Below are 21,169 nucleotides of genomic sequence, written 5' to 3'. Positions count from 1 at the left end.
CACACTGGCAGAATCTATCATTCCCTTGTCTGTGCTGCTAGTCTAGTTTCCCACTTGAGAATTTTATCATAGGTAAATTTACATGTCTGTATCCTCTAGATACAAACTTCTTAAAGTGAAACTCTCCCCAGTTCCTAGTCAAGTGCTGGGATCTTAATAGATGCCTGATACATATATTTTGAATTTAGTGTGATTATTGGTTCATAAGTCCAAAGAAGGGAAGTATGGGTCAGTATGAGGTTTATTTCTTAAAAGGGGAAGCAGTGGAAAAATCAAGCAAAGTAAGCATTTCAGCATTTGGTGGAAGTCCAATTCTCAATTCATATCAGATGTGGTTTGTAGAACAGTGAAAGAGACATTGAAAAAATTACAAATCTTACTTTCAGAGAATATTTCCAGAAGTAATATTTTTAGGACAAATCAGGCCATAAATATTTGATAAGGACTGAAACTGAAAGGGGAAATTTTAGAGTAGATTTTAGTGCATTAGTATTTAAGACCTCAAAAAGTTGAAAGTTTTCATTTCGAAAGGATAAAATTAATCTGTTTTTTTCTTAGGCTGCTAGTTCAATTGATGCTGAAGATGGGTTGAGGTTCATGCAGGAGATGATTGAACTGTCAAGTCAGCAACAAAAAGAACAGCAGCTACCTCCACGAGCTGTACAAATTGTTTCCCACCCATTTTTTGGCAGGGTAGTGTTGACTGCTGGACCAGCTCAGTTTGGGCTAGATCTGTCTAAACATAAAGAGGTGTGTACACTTATAATATGCTTGTTGGAATTGAATGTAAAGTATTGTGTAAGTATTGTCTAATTACTTAGTCTAATTTAGTAGTTTTAATTTATTAAACCTAAATATTTAATCTACTAAAACCCAAATATTCATTCTCCCAGATTAAAGTAGATTAAAGTTTAAAGCATATCTTGAAAATTTTGAGTCATAATGTATACAACATGCTTATAGAATTTTACTTAAAATATTGTTCAGATACTGTCCAATTCTTGGTCTGTTCTCTAATTTGGCATCTTTAATTTATCTAAAAATGGTTTTTTGGACTTTTTAACAACTACTAGAGCCTTCGTTGAACAAAAGTCCAGCTTGGAGCCTTAAGGTAGAACATAGCTAAAAGCAGAGGTGCTCTGGCTCAGGTAGCAGTGGAGAGCGTGACACTGCGGTCCCACCGAGCCAACTTGGAAGACCACTAAGCTAGCCCAGCCCCTTAGTTTTAACGTAGGAAACAAAGACCTACATTGCTGAACAGTTCACAAGTTCATCTAATTGGTTGCAGTGTTGGGACCAGACCCAAGTCTGCTGATAATCTAAAGCCAATACTCTTTGAACTCCATTCCCCCTAATTGAGACCTATTTTGTGTGTCTATTTTAAAGCTGTAGAGGTTTATAGATTGACTCATCCATTCAGCAACTCTTTTTGGAGTCCTAGTATTACTATATTCTGGGCACTATTTTAGATGTTAGCTATCTATCATGTTTATAAAGCGAGTGCAGATCATGCCCTTGTGGAGTTTACATTCTCGGAGAGAGAGGGATATTAAAGTACCTTTACATTGGTATCTTTAAAATCCGTTCTCTGGTGGATTTAATTTTTCTGGGAAGAGAACTGTTTGCAGATTCATGTAGACTAAATCCATTTTTTCCCTCTTTCAAAAATTTTTCTGGCTACAAGTGATGGTTTAAAAGTGGTTCCCAGCTGTTTTAAGTGTGGGTATGGGTACAAGGTGAATCTGCCTACAAATTCCAACTTACCACATACTAACACTGTGTCTTTGAGCAAATTATGTAACCCGAGTCTCAGTTTCCCCATATGTAAAATGGAGATATTATATGTATTATTTTTCTTAGAGTCATTATAAAGATGAGATTTAGTAATTTATGTAAAAATGCTTTATAAATTGCAGAGCACAGTAAAATGTTGGTTGGGTACTATGATATGCGAAATGTTCAAAACAAAAACTTACGCTAAATATATACTAGATATGTTATCATTAGAAAAGAAGTAAGGTCTATTTAAAGCTCTAGATAGTGAATTGTATTGACTAGATAGTGATTTGAGAAGATAAAAGGATATTTAAGTTACTTTTATTTCTGACAGACAAGAGGATTTGTTGCAAGCAGTAAACCGTACAATGGTTGTTCAGAGCTTACTAACCCCGAGGCAGTGATGGGAAAAATCGCTCTGATACAAAGAGGACAGTGCATGTTTGCAGAAAAGGCACGCAACGTTCAGAATGCTGGTGCCATTGGTGGCATTGTTATTGGTGAGTAATCCTCTGTCACTGTGCTGACTAGGAGGAGATCATTTTTAGGATTTTCCTTGTATTTGTCAAAATTTTAGCAGAATTCATCATATTATTTTTACTTCACTAGACAGCATAATGGACGGGTAATCCAGTGACTCTTAATAATTTCTGTGTGTTGTATATCTTTTTTGAAAGTCTAAATTTGGGTTTCTGTATATTAATGCCAGAGAAAGTACTTGGGGACAGGTGTGAACGTGGGGTTACCACCCCAAAGCACGCAACACCATGAATAAGAAAATGTGCTTTCAGATCCAAAGCCCTCTAAGGGCAAGAATTACACCCTGCCACCTCCAGTGGGAAGCCGTTAAAAATACCCATTCGTCCACAAAGATGCAGGCTTTGGAGTCAAATACATTGGGGTGCAGTTCCTGGCTCTTCCATAAAATCATGGTGTAACCTTGGCCCAGCTTTAGTTTATCAGTTTATTCAGTAGAATATTTTTGAGCTCTAGTAAAAGTGGTAGTAAATATCTTTTAGGTGGTTGTAAGGTTTGAAGATAATATATATAAAATTTCTTAGCATAATCATTTACATATCATAGGTGTAAGCACTAGTTGCTGGCAAATTTTTATTTCCTCAGGTCTTTTTCCACTCAGATTACAAACTCAAATCATTTTACCTCTGTATTTCAACCAGTGTGTTCTGCTGTTTTATTTTTCATAGACAATCACTTATAACAAGCAGGCTATGACTGCCAGGGAAAATATAAATTTTTCTTTTCTTTTTAAAGATGTATGTATTTATTTTTAGAGAGAAAGAGCGGGCTGGAGGGGCGGAGAGGCAGAGGAAGAGAGAGAGAGAATCTCAAGCAGACTCCCCCACTGAGTGGGGAGCCCCATGTGGGGCTCGATCTCACAACCCTGAGATTATGACCTGAGCCAAAATCAAGAGTTAGACACTTAACTGACTGAGCCACCCAAGTGCCCCAAATTTTTCTTTGCTTTAAATATATAGTTTATATTCAGAACTATAAGACCTGAGGTCACATCCTAATGATGAAGTTAAGTTTTTATGGCTTCTCTCACGGGGGAAATCTGTTTTGAATTTTTTCTTTCTTACTAGGATAGATTTCCTTTTTCAATTCAAGGTAAATAAAAATTAAGGCATTTAAAATACTAGGATTTGGGGCGCCTGGGTGGCTCAGTTGGTTAAGCGACTGCCTTCGGCTCAGGTCATGATCCTGGAGTCCCGGGATCGAGTCCCACATCGGGCTCCCTGCTCAGCAGGGAGTCTGCTTCTCCCTCTGACCCTCCTCCCTCTCATGCTCTCTGTCTCTCATTCTCTCTCTCACAAATAAATCTTAAAAAAATAAAAAATAAATAAAATACTAGGATTTATTTCAGTGAAAATAATTATTTACTCTTCCTTTTTGCTTATCCTATATGGGCACTCCAGTGTTGATTTATTGAGTGCATAGATTTCATTACTTAAGTAAGTATTAGGAGAAATTCTTCTTAATAACTTAAATTAGCACTTGGCAAACTACAGCCTGTAGGCCAAGTCCACATCACTGCCGGTTTTTGTAAATAAGTTTTATTGGAACACACCCATGCCAATTTGTTTAATATTGTCTATGCCTACTTTTGAGCAACAGTAATAGAGTGGAGAAGAACTGCATAGCCTAAAATATCCACTCCCTGGCCAATTACAGAAGAAGGCTGCTGCTGCCCAACTTAAATGACCTCTCCATCCTTGGTTATTTTCCACACTGAGATTTCTTTTATTGAAGAATTTAATAGCTTGTCATCACTATCATTTTGAACACCTCTTTACCAAGATTAAAAAATATAAAATATAAAGGCTGGAACACATGTGGAATAGTTTAGATTTTCCCTATAAGTCTAATTCTCATGGTATTCTGTACTCTGCAAGGTTTGTGAAGTCAAGTTTGTTTTCTTTAGTAGCTATCAGTAGCAGAATCCTCTGCTGAGTTCAGTGGGTAAGCAAATAAGAGGCAATGGTCCTTACTCTCAGGAAATTTCATTTTTAAAGGCAAACTTTCTTGTATTATAACTTCTTTTCTCTTCCTATGTTTTTTGTTTCTGATGAAGTATTTTGTTTGGTTTTGCTGGTTTTCATTGTATATAAATGAGCAAATTAGGCCTTAGTTGTTTTTTATTGCAAGTACTAAAAGTAAAAATTATCTTAGAAATAATCATTTGGCTGCAAGAGACAATAATTGATTTAAGATGGTTTAAGAAGGGAGGTTTGTTTACTACTGGAGCTGGATTATTTTAATTGAATGCAAGAGTAAGAAATTCAGCTGAGTATAAAATCATCAGGAACCATGATAGCTAGTAGAGTTGTTCACATCTCTCTCCTATCTCTGGGTCTTCCTAGACTCTCTTCTCTGCATCTCTTTGCAGTTCTGCTTCGTTCTCCAGCTTCTCACCAGCTTGCTCCCTCTTTGCTCATTAGTTCCAAAAAGGTCATTCTAAAATTACAGCCTCAGCCCTGAGTCTGTCACCTCACTAGATCACTACCCACTGCTAACTGAAACTCAGTCTTTCTGTGTGCCACTTCCGGCGCCTCCAGAGAGACTGAGAGCCAGGTGGCCAGGCTTTATCCAGTCAGTCATTGCTAAGGAGGTGGATCCTACATGGTATTCTCCACTCAGCGGAGCCTATCAGAGCAAGCTCTCCAAGAAGGGACAGGCAGGCTTCTCATCTGGCGTGTGCGGTTAGAGGGGGGCGTGACCGGCCCCTGCCAGTAAAAAGGTATTTAGCGGTCCTACTGCAGTTACCTCACCAGTGTAAAAGAACAGTAGTGTTTACCTCAACTTAGGAAAAACCACGATCATCATTCTTCTTTGTGAACAGTAGAGAAACAAGAACTATCAATTAATAGTTTGGTAAATGCCATTAAAGGAAATCTTAAACAGCAATGAAATTTCATTCATAGTTCTATCATTGGAAGCCAAGTCTTTGAATGTTTCTATTTCTAGGTTTTTTCATAAGCATATGGAAGTTTTTAGTCAAATTAACAGAATTTTGTGTTCTCCTTTTTTCATGTAATAATATTCCGCTTTTCTGTGTGTTGCATCAAGTAGTTAATTATAATTTACTTATAATAGTTCAGTTATTCACAATTATAAATAGCACTCCAGTAAACTACTTTAGGCATAGATCATTTTGCTTGTTTTGAGTTCTTCCCTCAGGATAAATTTCTAGAAGTGGAATTAGTGAGCTCTAAAAGTATGTTCATTTTTATGATTCTTGATGCATAAAGTAAATGCAGCCAACAGGGGGAAAAAATCATAAAGATTGGTCTATAGATCTTTTTAATGGACAGATGTTTTTATGTTTGCTGTATTCATTTTCTGGCTAGATGACAATGAGGGGAGCAGCAGTGATACTGCCCCTCTGTTCCAGATGGCGGGTGATGGAAAAGACACAGATGACATCAAGATCCCCATGCTATTCTTATTCAGTAAAGAAGGAAGTATCATACTGGATGCCATCCGGGAGTATGAGGAGGTGGAAGTGCTCCTTTCTGACAAAGCAAAAGATAGAGGTAAGGGTAAAAACTCATGTGTTTTTTACGCAGCTTAGCATTAATTTTACTAGTTTGGTAACAAAAATGAGTTACAAGAAGTTATTTTTGGTTCACTGGTAAGATAGAAGATGGTTTCAAAAAATATTTTTCTTTTGGAAATAAGCGTTTTAAAACATTTATTTTGCTTTGTTTGCTGACTTAGGATGTTTTTAGAATTACATTTTTTATGTCATTTGTCACTTTTGCTATGGTTCTGCCCAGTGATGAAAATACAGTTAATATATCAAGAGAGTCAATTTAAACATCCACAAATGTTCACCATTCAGTTCTACTGATACTACATCTTATATTTCTTTTATAAAGAATAAAAAGATTGTATCAAATGGTATTGTATACAATATAATAGTAGTTGGGTTTGAGCAGGCCACCAATAATCAAATGACCACTGTCTTGGTGAAGGCAATAAAAATCTAGCAGGTTCTATCCACTGAGGTGTAAGTTTATCACATAGGGATTTATAAGTTACAAGAGTTACAACTGGCTGATGTCTGAAGAACAGGGTAGCCATGCCTTAACTCATGACAATATATAGTCCTCGCTAGGCCAAAATGTTTGTTAGTAACTTGAAAGCTATTTGAAACCCAAATTATTGTATAAATGCAAGGTCTTACTAGTACTCTTTTTTAGTTTGACACCCCGGGATAGTGCAGAAGTGAGGGAAAGTGACCCATCAGACATAGACTGCCATCCTGCTTATGGGAGCAGTCCTCCTTATCCACTGGAGGCATCTGGAGAGAGAACTGTACTTCTCTCATTACCTGTAAATGGCTAAAGTCATGGGATTTGTGCAGGGTTTTTGAATCCCTGGGGATGTTTGTTTGACAGCTAGGGAGGTAACTGATTCAATTCAGTGTAACTTCCAAGTGAAATAGTAAAAAAAAGTTTAGCGATAATCTAGTACTAGCCAAATTAGTGTTTTATCTTCTTGTATTAATTTATTCTTGAGATTCTTCCACGTGTCCACTATTTAAGAGCAATGAAGTGAGTAGGATGAATGTATGTAAGGATGTATAGATAAAAATAGAACAGAAAAGAAAGGATTTCTAATCTTCTTAAATCCTCCTGTGTTCCTGACCTTTTTTTTTTTCCTAAGTCTTTTTTCTCAACTCAGATCTTCTCTCCTACATATATGCATTTAGGCACATCAAACACAGGCAAATTATTATTCCATATAACTCTTTAATGCCTTTGCTTTTCTCCCCCCTATTTTGTGCTACCATTGGAATTTCAGCAGCAATATTAAAAGGTAAAATGATTCCAAGCTACATTATTAATAGTAGTAAGTATCTTGTATTAATAAGCTTTAAATTATATATATGTATATATGTATGTGTACATGTGTATATATATACACACATGCATGTGCAAATATATATATATAATTTGTTTCAGTGGATACTATGATAATATCTGGCTTAATGTAATTAGATTATTTTCATGTCTAGTCAGCTGTCCCACAATAATAATTCTTTATTGATTCCTGTCATAACAAATCCTATGAATTATATATCCATATAATATAGATGAATTCACTAGGCCATGTAAGAGTCAGTCTAACAAAGACAGTGTTGTTTTGGCATGTATTACTTTTGATCACTTTTATTTGAATATAATGTAAAGTATTTAAAATACCAGCTTGTTTTAAAAACTTGTATGTGTGTAGGGGTGCATGGGATTAGGACTACGAGGTCATAGTAAAGCATGTGCTTCTCATACAGAGAAAGAATAAGAGAAAAAGATAAATTCTACTACAGGTAGCCCCCCAACCCCCCATCCTTGGGGGATATATTCCAAGACCCCCCAGTAGATGCCTAAAACTGTGGATAGTATACTGTTCTGTGTATATACCATGTTTTCCTATGCATACATACCTGTGATAAACTTTAATTTATAAATTAGGCACAATAAAAGGCTAATAACAATAACTAATAATAAAATAGAACAGTTATAACAATATACTGTAATGGGATTTATGTGACTCTGGCCTTTTTAAAATATCTTATTGTACTATAACCCATCCTTCTTGTGGTGATATGAGATGGTAAAATGCTACGTGATGCGATGAAGTGAGGGGAATGACGACATAGGCAGTGTGACCTAGCGTTAGGCTGCTATTGACCTTCTGATGCTGTGTCAGGAGGAGGAGGGTCATCTGCTTCCTGACCACGGTTGACTGCGGGTAACTGAAACATCAGAAAGGGAAACCGTGGAAAAGGGAGGATTACTGTACAAAAAGTATTATCTGAAGAGTATTCTTTTAAGGACCGTGCAGTAAAAGGGCTTTATGTAAATGATATATTTTTAAAAGTTTTGTTGGTCTCTAAAGTTAGTGAACTGTGATTGTGTTACAGAGTGATCTTTTGACAAAAAGTCTTTAAAAACTCCCCTTTTTATGTAGCTCTTTCAAGAACTGTACAACTGCATTAACAAAATCAATGTAACAAAATTATCAGTATAACAGAAACTCAGTAATAGTTTTATTAAATCAGCTACTTTATTCACTTAGGAAAATATCCTAAGAAGTTGATGTCTGGAGTGTTGTCATTAATTTGTCCTGTGCCATTACTGCATGCCCCAGTGTTTCTTCTCTGCATCAGCTGATGCTGATGCTTTTGTTACAAGTGTAGATTCCTGAGTCTTACTCCAGAATATTGAATCAGACTCTCTGAAGGCAGGGGACCAGAATCTGAAATTGTAAACAAGCATCCCAGGTAATTACACTCAGCTACACTTGAGAAACAGTGAACAACACTAAGAATGCACCTCTTTTTTTTTTTTTTTTTAAGTCTCCCAGCTATGTATGAACCATACTGTACCATCAAGGGTACTAGGTAGGATTATATAAGTAACCCCAAATAATTAGCATCCTTAAAATCTGAACAGTAACATGTCCTCCAGATTGCTCTTTAAAAATCTCATTTCACAAATACATACTTCCTTTATAAAGTCACATAGTTTTGATTGAGCAATTCTTCCCACATGTTGATACAGAAAATAGAAGCCCCAGAACAAGCCCCTACTCCCACTCTCGCTTTCTTATTCTGATGAGAAGTCCCAGCCATTAATACAGAAATATCTGCAATAGCCCTATCTGCTAGCAAAAATGCTTCAGCTGTCTTATTACACATTCTTCTTCAGAAGTAAAGCATTAGAAATTTATCAAGTGGAAATAATTGCTTCCTCAGGTCAGACCAGTCCTACTTCTAAAAGTTGAGCTATCCATGGAAGTTTTAATATGTCTCTCATGTGTTCCACCTTTCCAAATTTTAAGAATTATTCCAGCCCAGGGGCGCCTGGGTGGCTCAGTCGTTAAGCGTCTGCCTTCGGCTCAGGTCATGATCCCGGGGTCCTGGGATAGAGCCCCGCGTCGGGCTCCCCACTCCGCGGGAAGCCTGCTTCTCCCTCTCCCACTCCCCCTGCTTGTGTTCCCTCTCTCGCTGTGTCTCTCTCTGTCAAATAAATAATAAAATAAATAAATAATATCTTAAAAAAATTCCAGCCCTGTGCTCACCAACAAATGACACTGTACTGTTACATTTAGATTCAGATTGAAATAGTTTATAATTAAGAATCAATTTCCTGTTCTCAGTAGTATTTTCAAGGGGAAAAGAATCAGCATTTTAAAGGTTCCATATGTTATCATGCTTTCAGTTTACAGTGTAGGCCTATATTGCCTTGAGAGCTGTAGACTGATGTTTTCAGAGCTACTCCTATACTTATGTCTACCAGATAAAGAGGTGGACAGAGAAAATGGGGGAAAGAAAAGAAAGGTCCCATGGTTCAAACTGTTCAAGATTTAAGTCTAGCAGTGTTACTTTTCCTAAGATTATCTCCCATTGAACTTGATTGGGGTGAATCTGCCCTAAAGTTGAACTGCAAAATTTAAGATGTATGCAGAAGACCTCTTTGCCTAGAAAGGAGCATCTGAAACATTCTTGTTAAGCCAAATTGATACTTACCTGCACCCCTTCTACAACCTGGCATTTCTCATGCATCTTTGCATCTCATGCATTTGCACATCTCTTCCCTTTTTTGAAATGCTTATCCATCCCTACCTGCACTCCCATGGCCCATTTCCTCTTTGAGGAAATTTAGCCATCCTGCATACCCAGTTTAAATACTACCTTTTTGGGGCACCTGGATGGCTCAGTCGGTTAAGCATCTGCCTTCGATTCAGGTCATGATCCCAGGATCCTGGGATCAAGCCCCATGTCACGCTCTCTGCTCAGCGGGGAGCCTGCTTCTTTTTCTCCCTCTGTTGTTCCTCCTGCTTGTGCTGTCTCTCTCTCTGTCAAATAAATAAATAAAATCTTTAAAAAAAATAAAAATAAATAAATACCACCATTTTAATGGAATTTTCTCTTATTCTCGTAGGTAAAATTTAAGGGTATCTTATTTTATTATGTTAATCACCATACATTACATCATTAGTTTTTGATGTAGTGTTCCATGAGTCATTGTTTGCATATAACACCCAGTGCTCCATGCAGAACGTGCCCTCTTTAATACCCATCACCAGGCTAACCTATCCCCCTCCCCCCCTCCCCTCTAGAACCCTCAGTTTGTTTCTCAGAGTCCATCGTCTCTCATGGTTCGTCTAAGGGTGTATTTTTTAAGATTTATTTGTTTATTTTAGAGAGAGAGCAGAGGGAGGGGCAGAGGGAGAGGGAGAGAAAGTCTTAAGCAGACTCCGTGCTGAGTGCAGAGCCTGACATGGGGCTCGATCTCACGACCCTGAGATCACAACCTGAGCCGAAACCAAGAGTCTGACGCTTAAATGACTGCACCCCCCCAGGCGCCCCAAGGGTCTTTTTAATATAGTTCTACTTTGACATTCATATTACATCCTGCTTCTTTACCTGCTCTTATCTCTGTTACCCGGGCTTGCAGCAAATGCTGGCTGTACAGATCAATGAATGATTGTGGAACATCCAGTCTCTTAGGTCTTTGCCAAGGCTCCCTCGTCCTTTTATTATTAAAACTTAATCATTTTCGGGGCGCCTGGGTGGTTCAGTCGTTAAGCGTCTGCCTTCGGCTCAGGTCATGATCCCAGGGTCCTGGGATCGAGCCCCGCATCGGGTTCCCCGCTCCGCAGGAAGCCTGCTTCTCCCTCTCCCACTCCCCCTGCTTGTGTTCCCTCTCTCGCTCTGTCTCTCTCTGGCAAATAAATAAATAAAAAATCTTAAAAAAAAAAAAACTTAATCATTTTCTTGTCTTTGTATCTTGAGATTTTCTTCATTCTTTTTTATGCTTCCTGTGTTTCCGATACACCATTCCTGAATCGATGTAGTTGTTAATGCTCTGAGGACTCTGATGCTCCATACGGGGTGCTAACCCACACCGTAGAATAAAGCTGTGAAGCAGCGTGGCAGACACTAACTCCTTCCTTGCCTTTTCTGTTTCTCCATCTACCGTCTTTACTTTCCTGATTGCCGCCTCTTGGCTATCTATCAGATAGTCTTATATATTTCGTCTGTTTCGAGACTTGCTCTTCTTTTCCACTAATCTGTCTGTTCACTCCTATGCCAATAATATAAGTTTGCTGTTTTGAATGGATATTGATACCTGATAAGGCAACTCTCTTCTCACTAATTCTTTTCAAAATTTCTTCTCTTCGATGTATATTCTTCCATACGAACTTCGAAATAGTTCTATCTTGTCCCAAAAGAAAACAAAAAAAAGTAGAAATGGGGTTCATTTTGGAATTGGATAGTTGTACGCTTTACGTATAAATAGGAAGTTTTTGTTAAATATTAAGAACATTCCATCCAGGAACATACACTTAAACTTGTAAATGTAATCAGATCTTGTTTTATGTTTTCATTAAAATTTTATGGTATTGAGGGGGCGCCTGGGTGGCTCAGATGTTAAGCGTCTGCCTTCGGCTTGGGTCATGATCCCAGCGTCTTGGGATCGAACCCCGCATCGGGCTCCCTGCTCTGCCGGAAGCCTGCTTCTCCCTCTCCCACTCCCATTGCTTGTGTTCCCTCTCTCGCTGTATCTATCTCTGTCAAATGAATAAACAAAATCTTTAAAAAAAAAATTTTTATGGTATTGAGTAATGTAGGTCTTGTATCTTTCATAATAAATTTAATCGTTTTACAGTTTTTTATTATGAAAAGGGTACTGAATTTTATTTCTAACCAGTTGTTACTATAGAGAGGTTATTTGCCTATTTATCTTACTTTTACCCTCCTTATCAAGTTCTTTTATTATCTTAATGGTATTTTTAAAAATTAAGAGTCGCTTTGAGTTTAAGCATACAGCACAGTCTAAAAATACAATTTGATCTATTCTTTTCCTGTATTTACACTTACCCTATTGTATTAGCTAGATTTCCAAAATATATTGCATAATATGTATCCCTACGGTAATTTTTATATGTGCTTTTATCCAAAAGCACAATTTTTATTACTAGATGAGACAGTACTACACCTTTTCCTATACTTCTAAACCAGATTAATACAATCTAGAAAAAACCTGAAGGTTTTCCTTTTTGTTTTCCCTTGAACTTAGGGTAGCCTAGTGTAAATGAGTGACCAGCTCCTGCGTTCTCTTCTTTGGTCCCCGCCTTGGTTTTCCTAATTGCTGAATTAAAGATACCTTTTCCACAGCTTAGAAGAGAGAGAGTGTGGGGACCCCCCCAGCCCCCAAGAACTTAAACTTCCCTAGTCAGGTAATCCCACTTCATCAGGGTGTACATAAATGCACCTCTCTGTACCTTCCTGCATGCTTGCTTCCTTTAGTTTTTCTGGTTTTATAATATGTCCATCTTCCCTTCCTTCTTGGACTCATTAACTCTACTTATCTTTTAAATCTCAGCTCAAGTGTCACTTTCTGGAGGAAACCCTCAACTCTCCTTATTCTTTCTTATTCCCCCGTAAGCTTTCCTAGCAACACAAAACATGTCACAGTTAAGTTTTCCGTTTATTTTTTGTGATTATTTGTAAATGTTTTCCCCAACTGGACTAAAAGATTCCTGAGGGCCGGTCTGGTGTTTGGTTTTGCCTCATTTTATCTCTAGCCCCTTGCACAATGCCTGCCACACCGAGAGAGGACACTCAGGGCCTATGTTCTGACTGCCCACAGAGCCTGGGAGGAGGCCACAGGGCGTCAGTGTGATCAGCGCCGTTTACGCACGCTCTTGTAGGACTCCGAAACAGAATGCCTCTAGTGGGGTCACTCTATATTCAGTACAAGAGCTTTAACCCACTCTTCAGCCTTCCAGTGGATTTTAAAATGGTAGCTTATAATTCATAGACCTACAATAATGAAATACAGGTTTTGTAAATAATCTCAGTTCTTGCTTGTCTTTATGAAAATATTTTATCTAACCACATTAATACCCTCAAATCATCCATAATTTCGTATTATCAGCATTTTCATGGCTTACTGAGTGGAATTTCACTTTTCAGAAGAATATTATCTTAAAACATAGTGAGAAGTGCTATTTAAAATTTATTCTACTTCGTATGTTCTCATGTACAAGCTTTCCTGAATTTAGATATTTAACAATAAATTTTAGACATATAGTGCAAATTTATATGCACTTTAATAATACTATTTAGTGTATTTCTTAGCATTTGCTGATCCCCATTGAAGGCAGTCTTAAAGTTATTAGAGTCATTCCTTTTAGTTTGGAAGAATATTTATTTTGTACTGTCACATTTTGCAAAATGCATTTAACGGAAAATGTGATTACATTATTATTCGAAGGCAGTACTTTTACTCTTCAATGTTAATGTTCACTGTTCTGCATTAACATGCTTTTCTTTCTCTTTTATTTCTTCATTCTATTGCAACAACCAGTATGTTCTTAAAACTGTGTTAGTAAATATTTTGAGTGGGAAAGTAGCATGAAACTTGTTTCTTTCATTTACAGATCCTGAAATGGAAAATGAAGAACAACCATCCTCTGAAAATGATTCTCAGAATCAGAGTGCTGAACAGATTACATCAAGTTCTCAGGAGGTTGATTTGGTTGATCAAGAGTCTCCTGAGGAAAGTTCTCTAAATTCACAACCAGAATCACCATCTCCCGCAGATACGGACAATGCTGCAAGTGTTTCTGCTTCTGAACAGAATTCTAAGCCCATGGAAAACCACGAGACTACAAGTCTTGATGGTGAATGTACAGATTTAGATAACCAACTTCAGGAACAATCAGAAACTGAGGAAGATTCCAATCCTAATGTTAGCTGGGGTAAAAAGGTCCAGCCTATAGACTCCATATTAGCAGACTGGAATGAAGATATAGAAGCATTTGAAATGATGGAGAAAGATGAACTATGACTCACTAAAGAATCTGGTGGTAGGTATTTAAAAAGAAAAGGCAAACTGTGGTTCACAGACATCCAGATACTAAGCAGGCTCTCTCATGGGAGTCTTTAAGTATGGTGATGAGCAACCACGTTCTGACTGAGATAGTTATCATAGGAACCTGGAGCATGCTGTGTTAGAATTGACCTTGCTTAAAACTGTCCCATCCTAAATGGAAACTCACAGCCCCTCCCCCACCCTGACCCCCACCCGGTGACAGCATCGCACCACCCTGCAGCACCTCAGGCCAGGAAAAGATTGCTGGGCATTCCTAGGAACCAGATTTCTGCAGTCTCTGGATAGACCAGAAACAAATTCAGTTAATGATGGAGTGGAAAATAGGAATTTGTATAGATTTCTAATTAAAGGAAGTGCGGCTTTCTTGGTTTTGGGGTTAGAGGCTCTTTTGGGAAAAGACATCTGAGTATTGTGGGCATTCTGGTTATGCTGCCTTCACAAAAACACTCAAAGTGACCTAAGTGGTTATGAAGCAAATGCATTTATGGGGAAAACAGCCTTTGCTCATCACTTTCACTTGCTTCATTGTGTAACAAATGATCAAGATGACTTGATTTTTTTTTCTCTCTTAACAATGTCCTTTTCATTTAAACCAAAGGTGAAGCCAGTGTACTTTCTCAGTGAGTTCTTTGCATAAAGGTTAATCATTGGGACCAGGTAAAAAGGTCATATATTATGGAAATTGGTTACTTAATACTTACGAAAAATGGAACAAGGGAGAAACTATAAAGTAATATGAACTTGCCATTGGGCCTTCCGTAGGGAAAGCCGTGACTACTCTGAAATGGAACTTAAAGTTCTATCCTCGTCGGGTAAATTATAAATCTTGTCCAGTTTATTTCTCTTAGAGGTGATTACCTCTAGCCATCAGCCTTACTCCATCCCATGTTTAGTATGCAATTTGAGCCACAAGGGCCATATCGCCAATAGCTGAATACATTTTGTTCCATTTTTCTATCTTAGGGAGCCATAATAAAACTGTGGTAGTGATCTAAAAATCCTAGGGAAACAACTATTTTTCATCTTTGAAACTATGGTTTCTAAAGATGCACCTAGGGAGTCTGTCACATTTTCTGTTGAATCATGGTTTTTAAAGTTTTTTTTTTTTAAACTTTTTTTTTAACAGATACTCCTTCTGATAAGGACTTGAAAATTAATCTATGGTAACCTGTGTGAGAAACTTACACAGTAGCAACTAACATATAGCCATATAGCTTAATGAGAATTTATTTTCCTTCTTTTTTTTTTTGGTGGCAGTCTGGTGCTGGCCACATTTAAGTTTTAAAAACTGTTGTTGATATCCTGTAGACAGCCCTGTAGTTGAAATCATGTTTTTATTCATTTTATTTATTTTTTTTAAACTTAATCAGTTCTAAAGGAATATTTGTGAGACTTAATTTTCTTTCTTTTTACCGTGACATTACATAATAATCTTTTCTTAAAACACAGTTTTGAGGTACTGATGAACTTAAACTGTATATGGAGCTGTTAAAAGAGCAGTGCTGTATTGTAGTTATGTATATTCATGTACAGTATGTCTTAGATCCCAGGTAAACATATTCTTTTATAAGGGGATAAATAGCTGCTTTCAAAAATTCCAGCTAAATGTAATTGGGCCAGTGAGTAATAAAACTAATAGAGAATTCACTATTTGGGGGGAGGGTGGGGAAGAGTAGTAATATAAGACCTTTATTGGCCCTTAATTAAACCTGACACTAAAATGGCTATTTTAGTCTTTCTGCATGTGAGATTTGGTGTAAGAAGATAGAACTATAATGCATACAGTATACGGAAGGATAGACATAGTGCTTTGTTCATATTAATTGCAAAGCTGCCAAAATAGCTGAAGCTTAATTACTTGACTTGCCTTGATTTATAGGTATAGGACTGGGGCTTGGAGAAAAGGAGCAGATGTTCCTCTAAGACTTTGATTACAGAAGCCTTATATACATTGATTTGATTTTGTGTTTGTAACTCAGAGCCATTGTTGTCTAAGTCCAACTTTTCTAAGTTAAAACCACATGAGTTTTTTCCCAGGGAAGATCTCATGGTATACGAGAGCCAGCTTATTACTCTCCCTGCCTTTGGCCGGTAGGGGGGGTTGTTGCCATTCATTGAAGTCTAGAAGCAAATTGTTCGCTTTTTTAGAAAAGTGAATCCTTTAAAAAAAAAAAAAAATTTAACAAGTTATACTTAACACCCAGAAGGAATCATACTTGATTTTTCCCTAGTTAAGGTGTAATGTTCAGCTTCAAAACTCTTAACATTATCATTAACTCCACACATTCTTATTTGACTTACTGCCATAAAGTTATTTTTGAGTTCATTAAACAATTCCAACAGCATTAGGTGTTTTTTTTTTTTTTTTTAATGTTTTGTTTTTTAAATACCTTTGATAGACATTTTATTTACTTCCTAAATATTCAGGGGATTCTGTGAGACCCTGAATTTTAGAAACATCTGGTCTACCTCAGTTAAATGTTGACTGCATAGAAACAGAGCTGAAGTGATCACCACAGCCATAAAATTGTTTGACTAAGAAGGATTTATACAATGTTTACAAACCTGGAATCAAGTAAGGATTTTATCTGAAAATGAAAAGTTAGATATTAGAGCAAGTATTTAATTCAGGTATTTTCAAGTTTTAAAACTTAACTTGTTTACCTACTAAAAAATAGCTGTAGTTTTTTCTGCTCATGAAAGTCTATTGAAATGATACGCCCTAATTTGCAATAATTTTTCCATAAAGTTGTAAGTGTGACAGAATTGTAATTTACTGGATATGTTTAGGATGGGATATTTTGTTGGGTAGGTAGTTTTTTTTTTTTTTCTTTTTAACCTTTAATAGGCTTCCAACAAGAATACAGTTGTTTCAGAACAAATTGTTTTTTGACATTATACTTTCCCCTTTTTCTTCACAGTATTAGTAAAATGAAAAATTTTGTGCTCTCTGATTTTAATTTCTAATATAATTATTCTTTTGAGAATTTTTTAAAAATTTAAATTACCATCATAGCCCTTTTTACAACAAAACCAGCATTTGTTCTCTCACCAAACCCCATGCCAGATTCATCATAAAGGAAGCTCAGCGTAAGTAATTCAGATAGTGCTTATAATTTTGGAGGTGGGGGGTGGGGGGGAGCTGATTTAGTAAATATTCCAACCGGTCGTTTTATGCACAAGGCTTCAGTCAGAACATAGAAAAAAAAAAAACATTCTGTGAATGAAATATTGTATGTTCAGATTTTATAAAAGACATTTTTAAAAGCCCAATTTACAGCCGTATATTTTCTTATGATGTAATTTATGAAAAAGATGTCTGTACTAACAGGTGCTGTAACACTACTGTTGTTGGATTTTATTGTTTGGTGATAAATGTATACAATATTTCTAAGGGAAACTCTGTACTGTGATGTAAAAGTCTGGGCAAAATGTATATAAATCCTTGTATATAATTGTGTATTTGATTATAATTACTGATTGTAAAGATTTAATAAAATATGTAAATATTCTGGTCTAGTTTTAATTTGGATTTTTAGCATCACTTTGCCTATCTTTATACTTTAGTATTTTTTTTTTTTAATTTTTTCACCACTCTGTCTTCCCTTTAATTTTCATTTTACCCCAGGGGAGTAAATCTGGGGACAACTTAGGGTATAGAAACAAACATTGAAGAGTTCCACAACTCAAATAGTGCCAGGGACCCTCAGAGCAGAAATAAGAGTTAATAATTCACAGTGTCAATATTGGTAACATGTTTATGTTTCAAGTTTACTTAAAATAAGTTCTTTTGATAATCGTCATCCAAAGTAACCCTAGCCTCTCCTGTTAATTCCAGTGAGGCCACTTCCTTTTAGCAGCCACTTCCAGATACTGTGATACTGTGCTTGTCATCTGTACTGTTCCAGAGTTTCTGAGCGCGGACGTCTTGAAAGGCCTGATCGTTAGCACTATTACCTATTGATAATTGCTTTCTTTAAAGATGAGTATATTGAGACCTGAAGTTCTAAGCATCTCACTCAAAGTCCCACATTTGGTGACTGGGCAATGGGATGGGAGCCCTGGTCTATTTCCCCGAGCCCATGCTCCTTTCAACGTACCTTCTCCCTTTCTCTGTCCTTACCCCTTCTCACACCCCCGTTACAGTTTCTGTTCACCTTTTGCTCAGCCAGTACCTTCCCACCTGACCACTTTCTCCCCGTTTGGGGTTGAAGTTTAGAAATGGTAGCATCCATTCTCAGGTTCTCTGGACATTAATTCTGGTGTCAGCATGCCTCCATTCCCCAAGGACAATGGACCACTATTTCAGGAAGAGTTCAAAGGATCTAATAGCATCTCTTGGAAGATTTCAAGGGGGAGGTTGCCTTTCTTTCCTGGGTAAAAGTGAACTTAAGAGTTCTCTCTACTAAGAGAAGCTAAGTATTGTAAGGGTTGAGAATAGTGTCAGCATCTACCTGCTAGTAAAATTTATAGTTCCCAAAGCTTTGCTCTTGATTTACTCTAATAAGGTTGGAGGTCTGTAGTGTTCATCTTCAGTGAAGAAGTAAATGGGAGGCCACTGATAGACTCCTGGGGATTCTCTTAATTCATAAAAGAATGCACTTGTCATCCCAGATGACAGAGAAATGCTTAAGTCAGTGGCAAGATGGGAGTATGAAGCTAAATGAAGAAAAATCTAGGACTGTATATATATGATCTCAACTCTGTTGTATATGTAAAGAGAGACTCATTTTTTCAATAAACACTGAGCACCTCCTGTGTGCTAGGCGTCGTCTGGGGCAGTAGACAACACATAGCAAAGAAGATAAGAAAATAGTAAATAAGACAATGAGTTTATGAAGAAAAACTTACAGTAAGAGAGGATAGTGATGGAAATCAGCATGGTGTAGAATTCTCTAACCAGAATATTAACAGTGGTTATCTCAGGATTATAGGCGATTTCTATTTCTTTACTTAGAACTTTCTGTGTTTTCCTAAGTTTCCAAAACGAGCAGTATGATCTTAAGAATAAAAACAGCCTCGCTCCGTTAAAGGATAAAAGGGAAAAAGAAAAATATCACACCAGAACCCCATCTTGTGCTTCTGCATAATTCAACAAGTCCCTGATGTGTCATCGAGCTCTCATGGATATAAGCAGTGAAGGACAGCAGAATATGCCACCCCAAAACATGTCACTTTGGCAAATTGATTACTTTGAATTAAAGTTACTTAAAAAACAGCCAGTGCAAAAAGGACACTCTGACCTTCCTTTGTCCCCCTGAAAAGAGGAAATAAGTCTGCCATGTGAAAGGTACCCTCCCTGTACTGGAGGCTAGAGGCATCCTTATCACCAAAGAGAGGGAATTTAGGGCTGAGAGGGCAGTTTAACAAACCTTGTTACTTTTTCACTAATTTGCTACACCAAGTCCAAACCCTCTTGTCTTGCTAATTCTTCACAAATGTATTACTTCCTTGTCTAAAAAGTATAACAAAGCTGTCTGCTTTGGTCGCTTCTTTGAATCTCGTATTTTTATGGACTCCCGTACATACAAAATTAAATTTGGTTTTCTCTTGTTAATCTCTTTTATGTCAATTTAGTTATCAGACCAGCCAAAGAACCCAGAAGGGAAGAAGGGAAAAAGATTTTCTCCTTTACAACAGCATATAGCTGGGACTCAAAAGATTGATCAGGAGTATGTGGAATAGGGAGAAGAGAAGAGGATCTAAAACAGGGCCCTGAGATTGCTGGCATTTAAGGCAATAGGAGGAAGGGCTTGTATAAAACAGAATGAAAAAGGGCAGGTGGAGAGGGAGGAGGAAAATGAGGACAGAGCAGGGTTACGAAAACCAGAAGAAAAGATTATTTCAAGGAGAAAGTTGGCAAATAATCTGAAACCCCCAAAGAGTCGGTGCCAGCGAACTTGCTGCGCAAGAATGTAGGTTCCGTGTGGCTCTATTGTCTAATATTTGAGAAAAGCCAAGAAAACTAGGTGAAATTTCATCTTAAACGCCGTTCAGGTTGAAATAGATGTGACAACAAAGGCCTCCAGTTTGCAACCTCTGAGCTGGCAGATCCTTAACCTCCAAATACCAGTGTGGGAAGAAGACTCCTCCATTTTCAAGGTACCGTTCACCAAGCTCCAGTTCCAGAATTATTATGTACACCAAAGGCGTCCTCCAACTGTTGAGATTTTCTGGCTTAATGTTCCAAATGGTGATGATGTGGCTTTCCAAACAGAGATTACTGGTTTAATCAAGCAGGTCAATGGGGGAAAAAAGCCTCATCCATTCACTTTCCTAGAATTCTAATGTCAACACCTTCTTTGATGTGAGGCCATGGAAGTTTCTCTTCTGAATCCAGTTCAGATCTCCACTCCATCAACTGGTCTGGCCAGACTACTGACTCAGCTTCACCCCAACTTCTTCCTTCTGTGGTTCTGGGGGTTCTCTGACTCCCACCCAGGATACATCTGTGAGCCTCTGCTCAGCCCTGCAGTGATTCCTTCAAGTTCCAGCAATGATCTCAGAGCACTGGTCCAGTCAGCTCTTCATTCATAGCCAGCGTGATGACTAACACCCTCTAGCAGAGCTCATCATAAAAAGAGCTGCCACTCTTTGAATCCTACCCAGGCATAAACAGATACTGGGCACTCCGTATCAGTGAGTCCTTACCCATCTGACAACCTCATGAGATGTCTGTAATTTCATCTTACCAATCAGGAAAAATAAGATTCAGCCAAGTTGACTAGCTTGCCAAAAGGCACAGAGCCAGTTAGATGGGCCTGGGATTTGAGTCTAGATTAATCTCAGTCAGATTACTACACAGGCTGCCGTTCCTAAGTGTGCACGGTGACCCACTTGAACCAAGTGTCATACGTTGCTAAACCAGCCTGCGTCAGAGATCCTTATAAACAACGTTCGACTGCCAACCAGCCGGCCACCGAAGGGATCGGGGAATTGAAGGTACTTCGCACTTACCA

The 21,169-nt window shown here is 37.6% G+C and overlaps 1 protein-coding gene across 7 annotated transcripts in view; it reads left to right on the top strand.

Annotated features, from left to right (window-relative positions):
* The window catches only part of EDEM3 (ER degradation enhancing alpha-mannosidase like protein 3), a 69,236-nt gene extending 51,514 nt beyond the window's left edge, over nucleotides 1-17,722 (top strand). For 2 of the 7 annotated variants that reach the window (XM_032393062.1, XM_032393061.1), the window contains exons 17-21: nucleotides 559-750; nucleotides 2,111-2,276; nucleotides 5,646-5,831; nucleotides 7,105-7,152; nucleotides 13,756-17,722. In XM_032393062.1, coding sequence (XP_032248953.1) covers nucleotides 559-750; nucleotides 2,111-2,276; nucleotides 5,646-5,831; nucleotides 7,105-7,152; nucleotides 13,756-14,165 — 1,002 coding nt within the window. In that variant the 3' untranslated portion in view covers nucleotides 14,166-17,722. The remainder of the gene's footprint in view (nucleotides 1-558; nucleotides 751-2,110; nucleotides 2,277-5,645; nucleotides 5,832-7,104; nucleotides 7,153-13,755) is intronic. The other 5 variants (XM_032393067.1, XM_032393066.1, XM_032393065.1 and 2 more) reach the window with 4 other exon arrangements.
* Nucleotides 17,723-21,169: the final 3,447 nt, after the last annotated feature.

Source organism: Phoca vitulina, unplaced genomic scaffold, assembly GCF_004348235.1.
Source record: "Phoca vitulina isolate PV1807 unplaced genomic scaffold, GSC_HSeal_1.0 scaffold71, whole genome shotgun sequence".
Taxonomy (NCBI): domain Eukaryota; kingdom Metazoa; phylum Chordata; class Mammalia; order Carnivora; family Phocidae; genus Phoca; species Phoca vitulina.
This window is presented reverse-complemented; position numbering and strand designations above follow the sequence as displayed.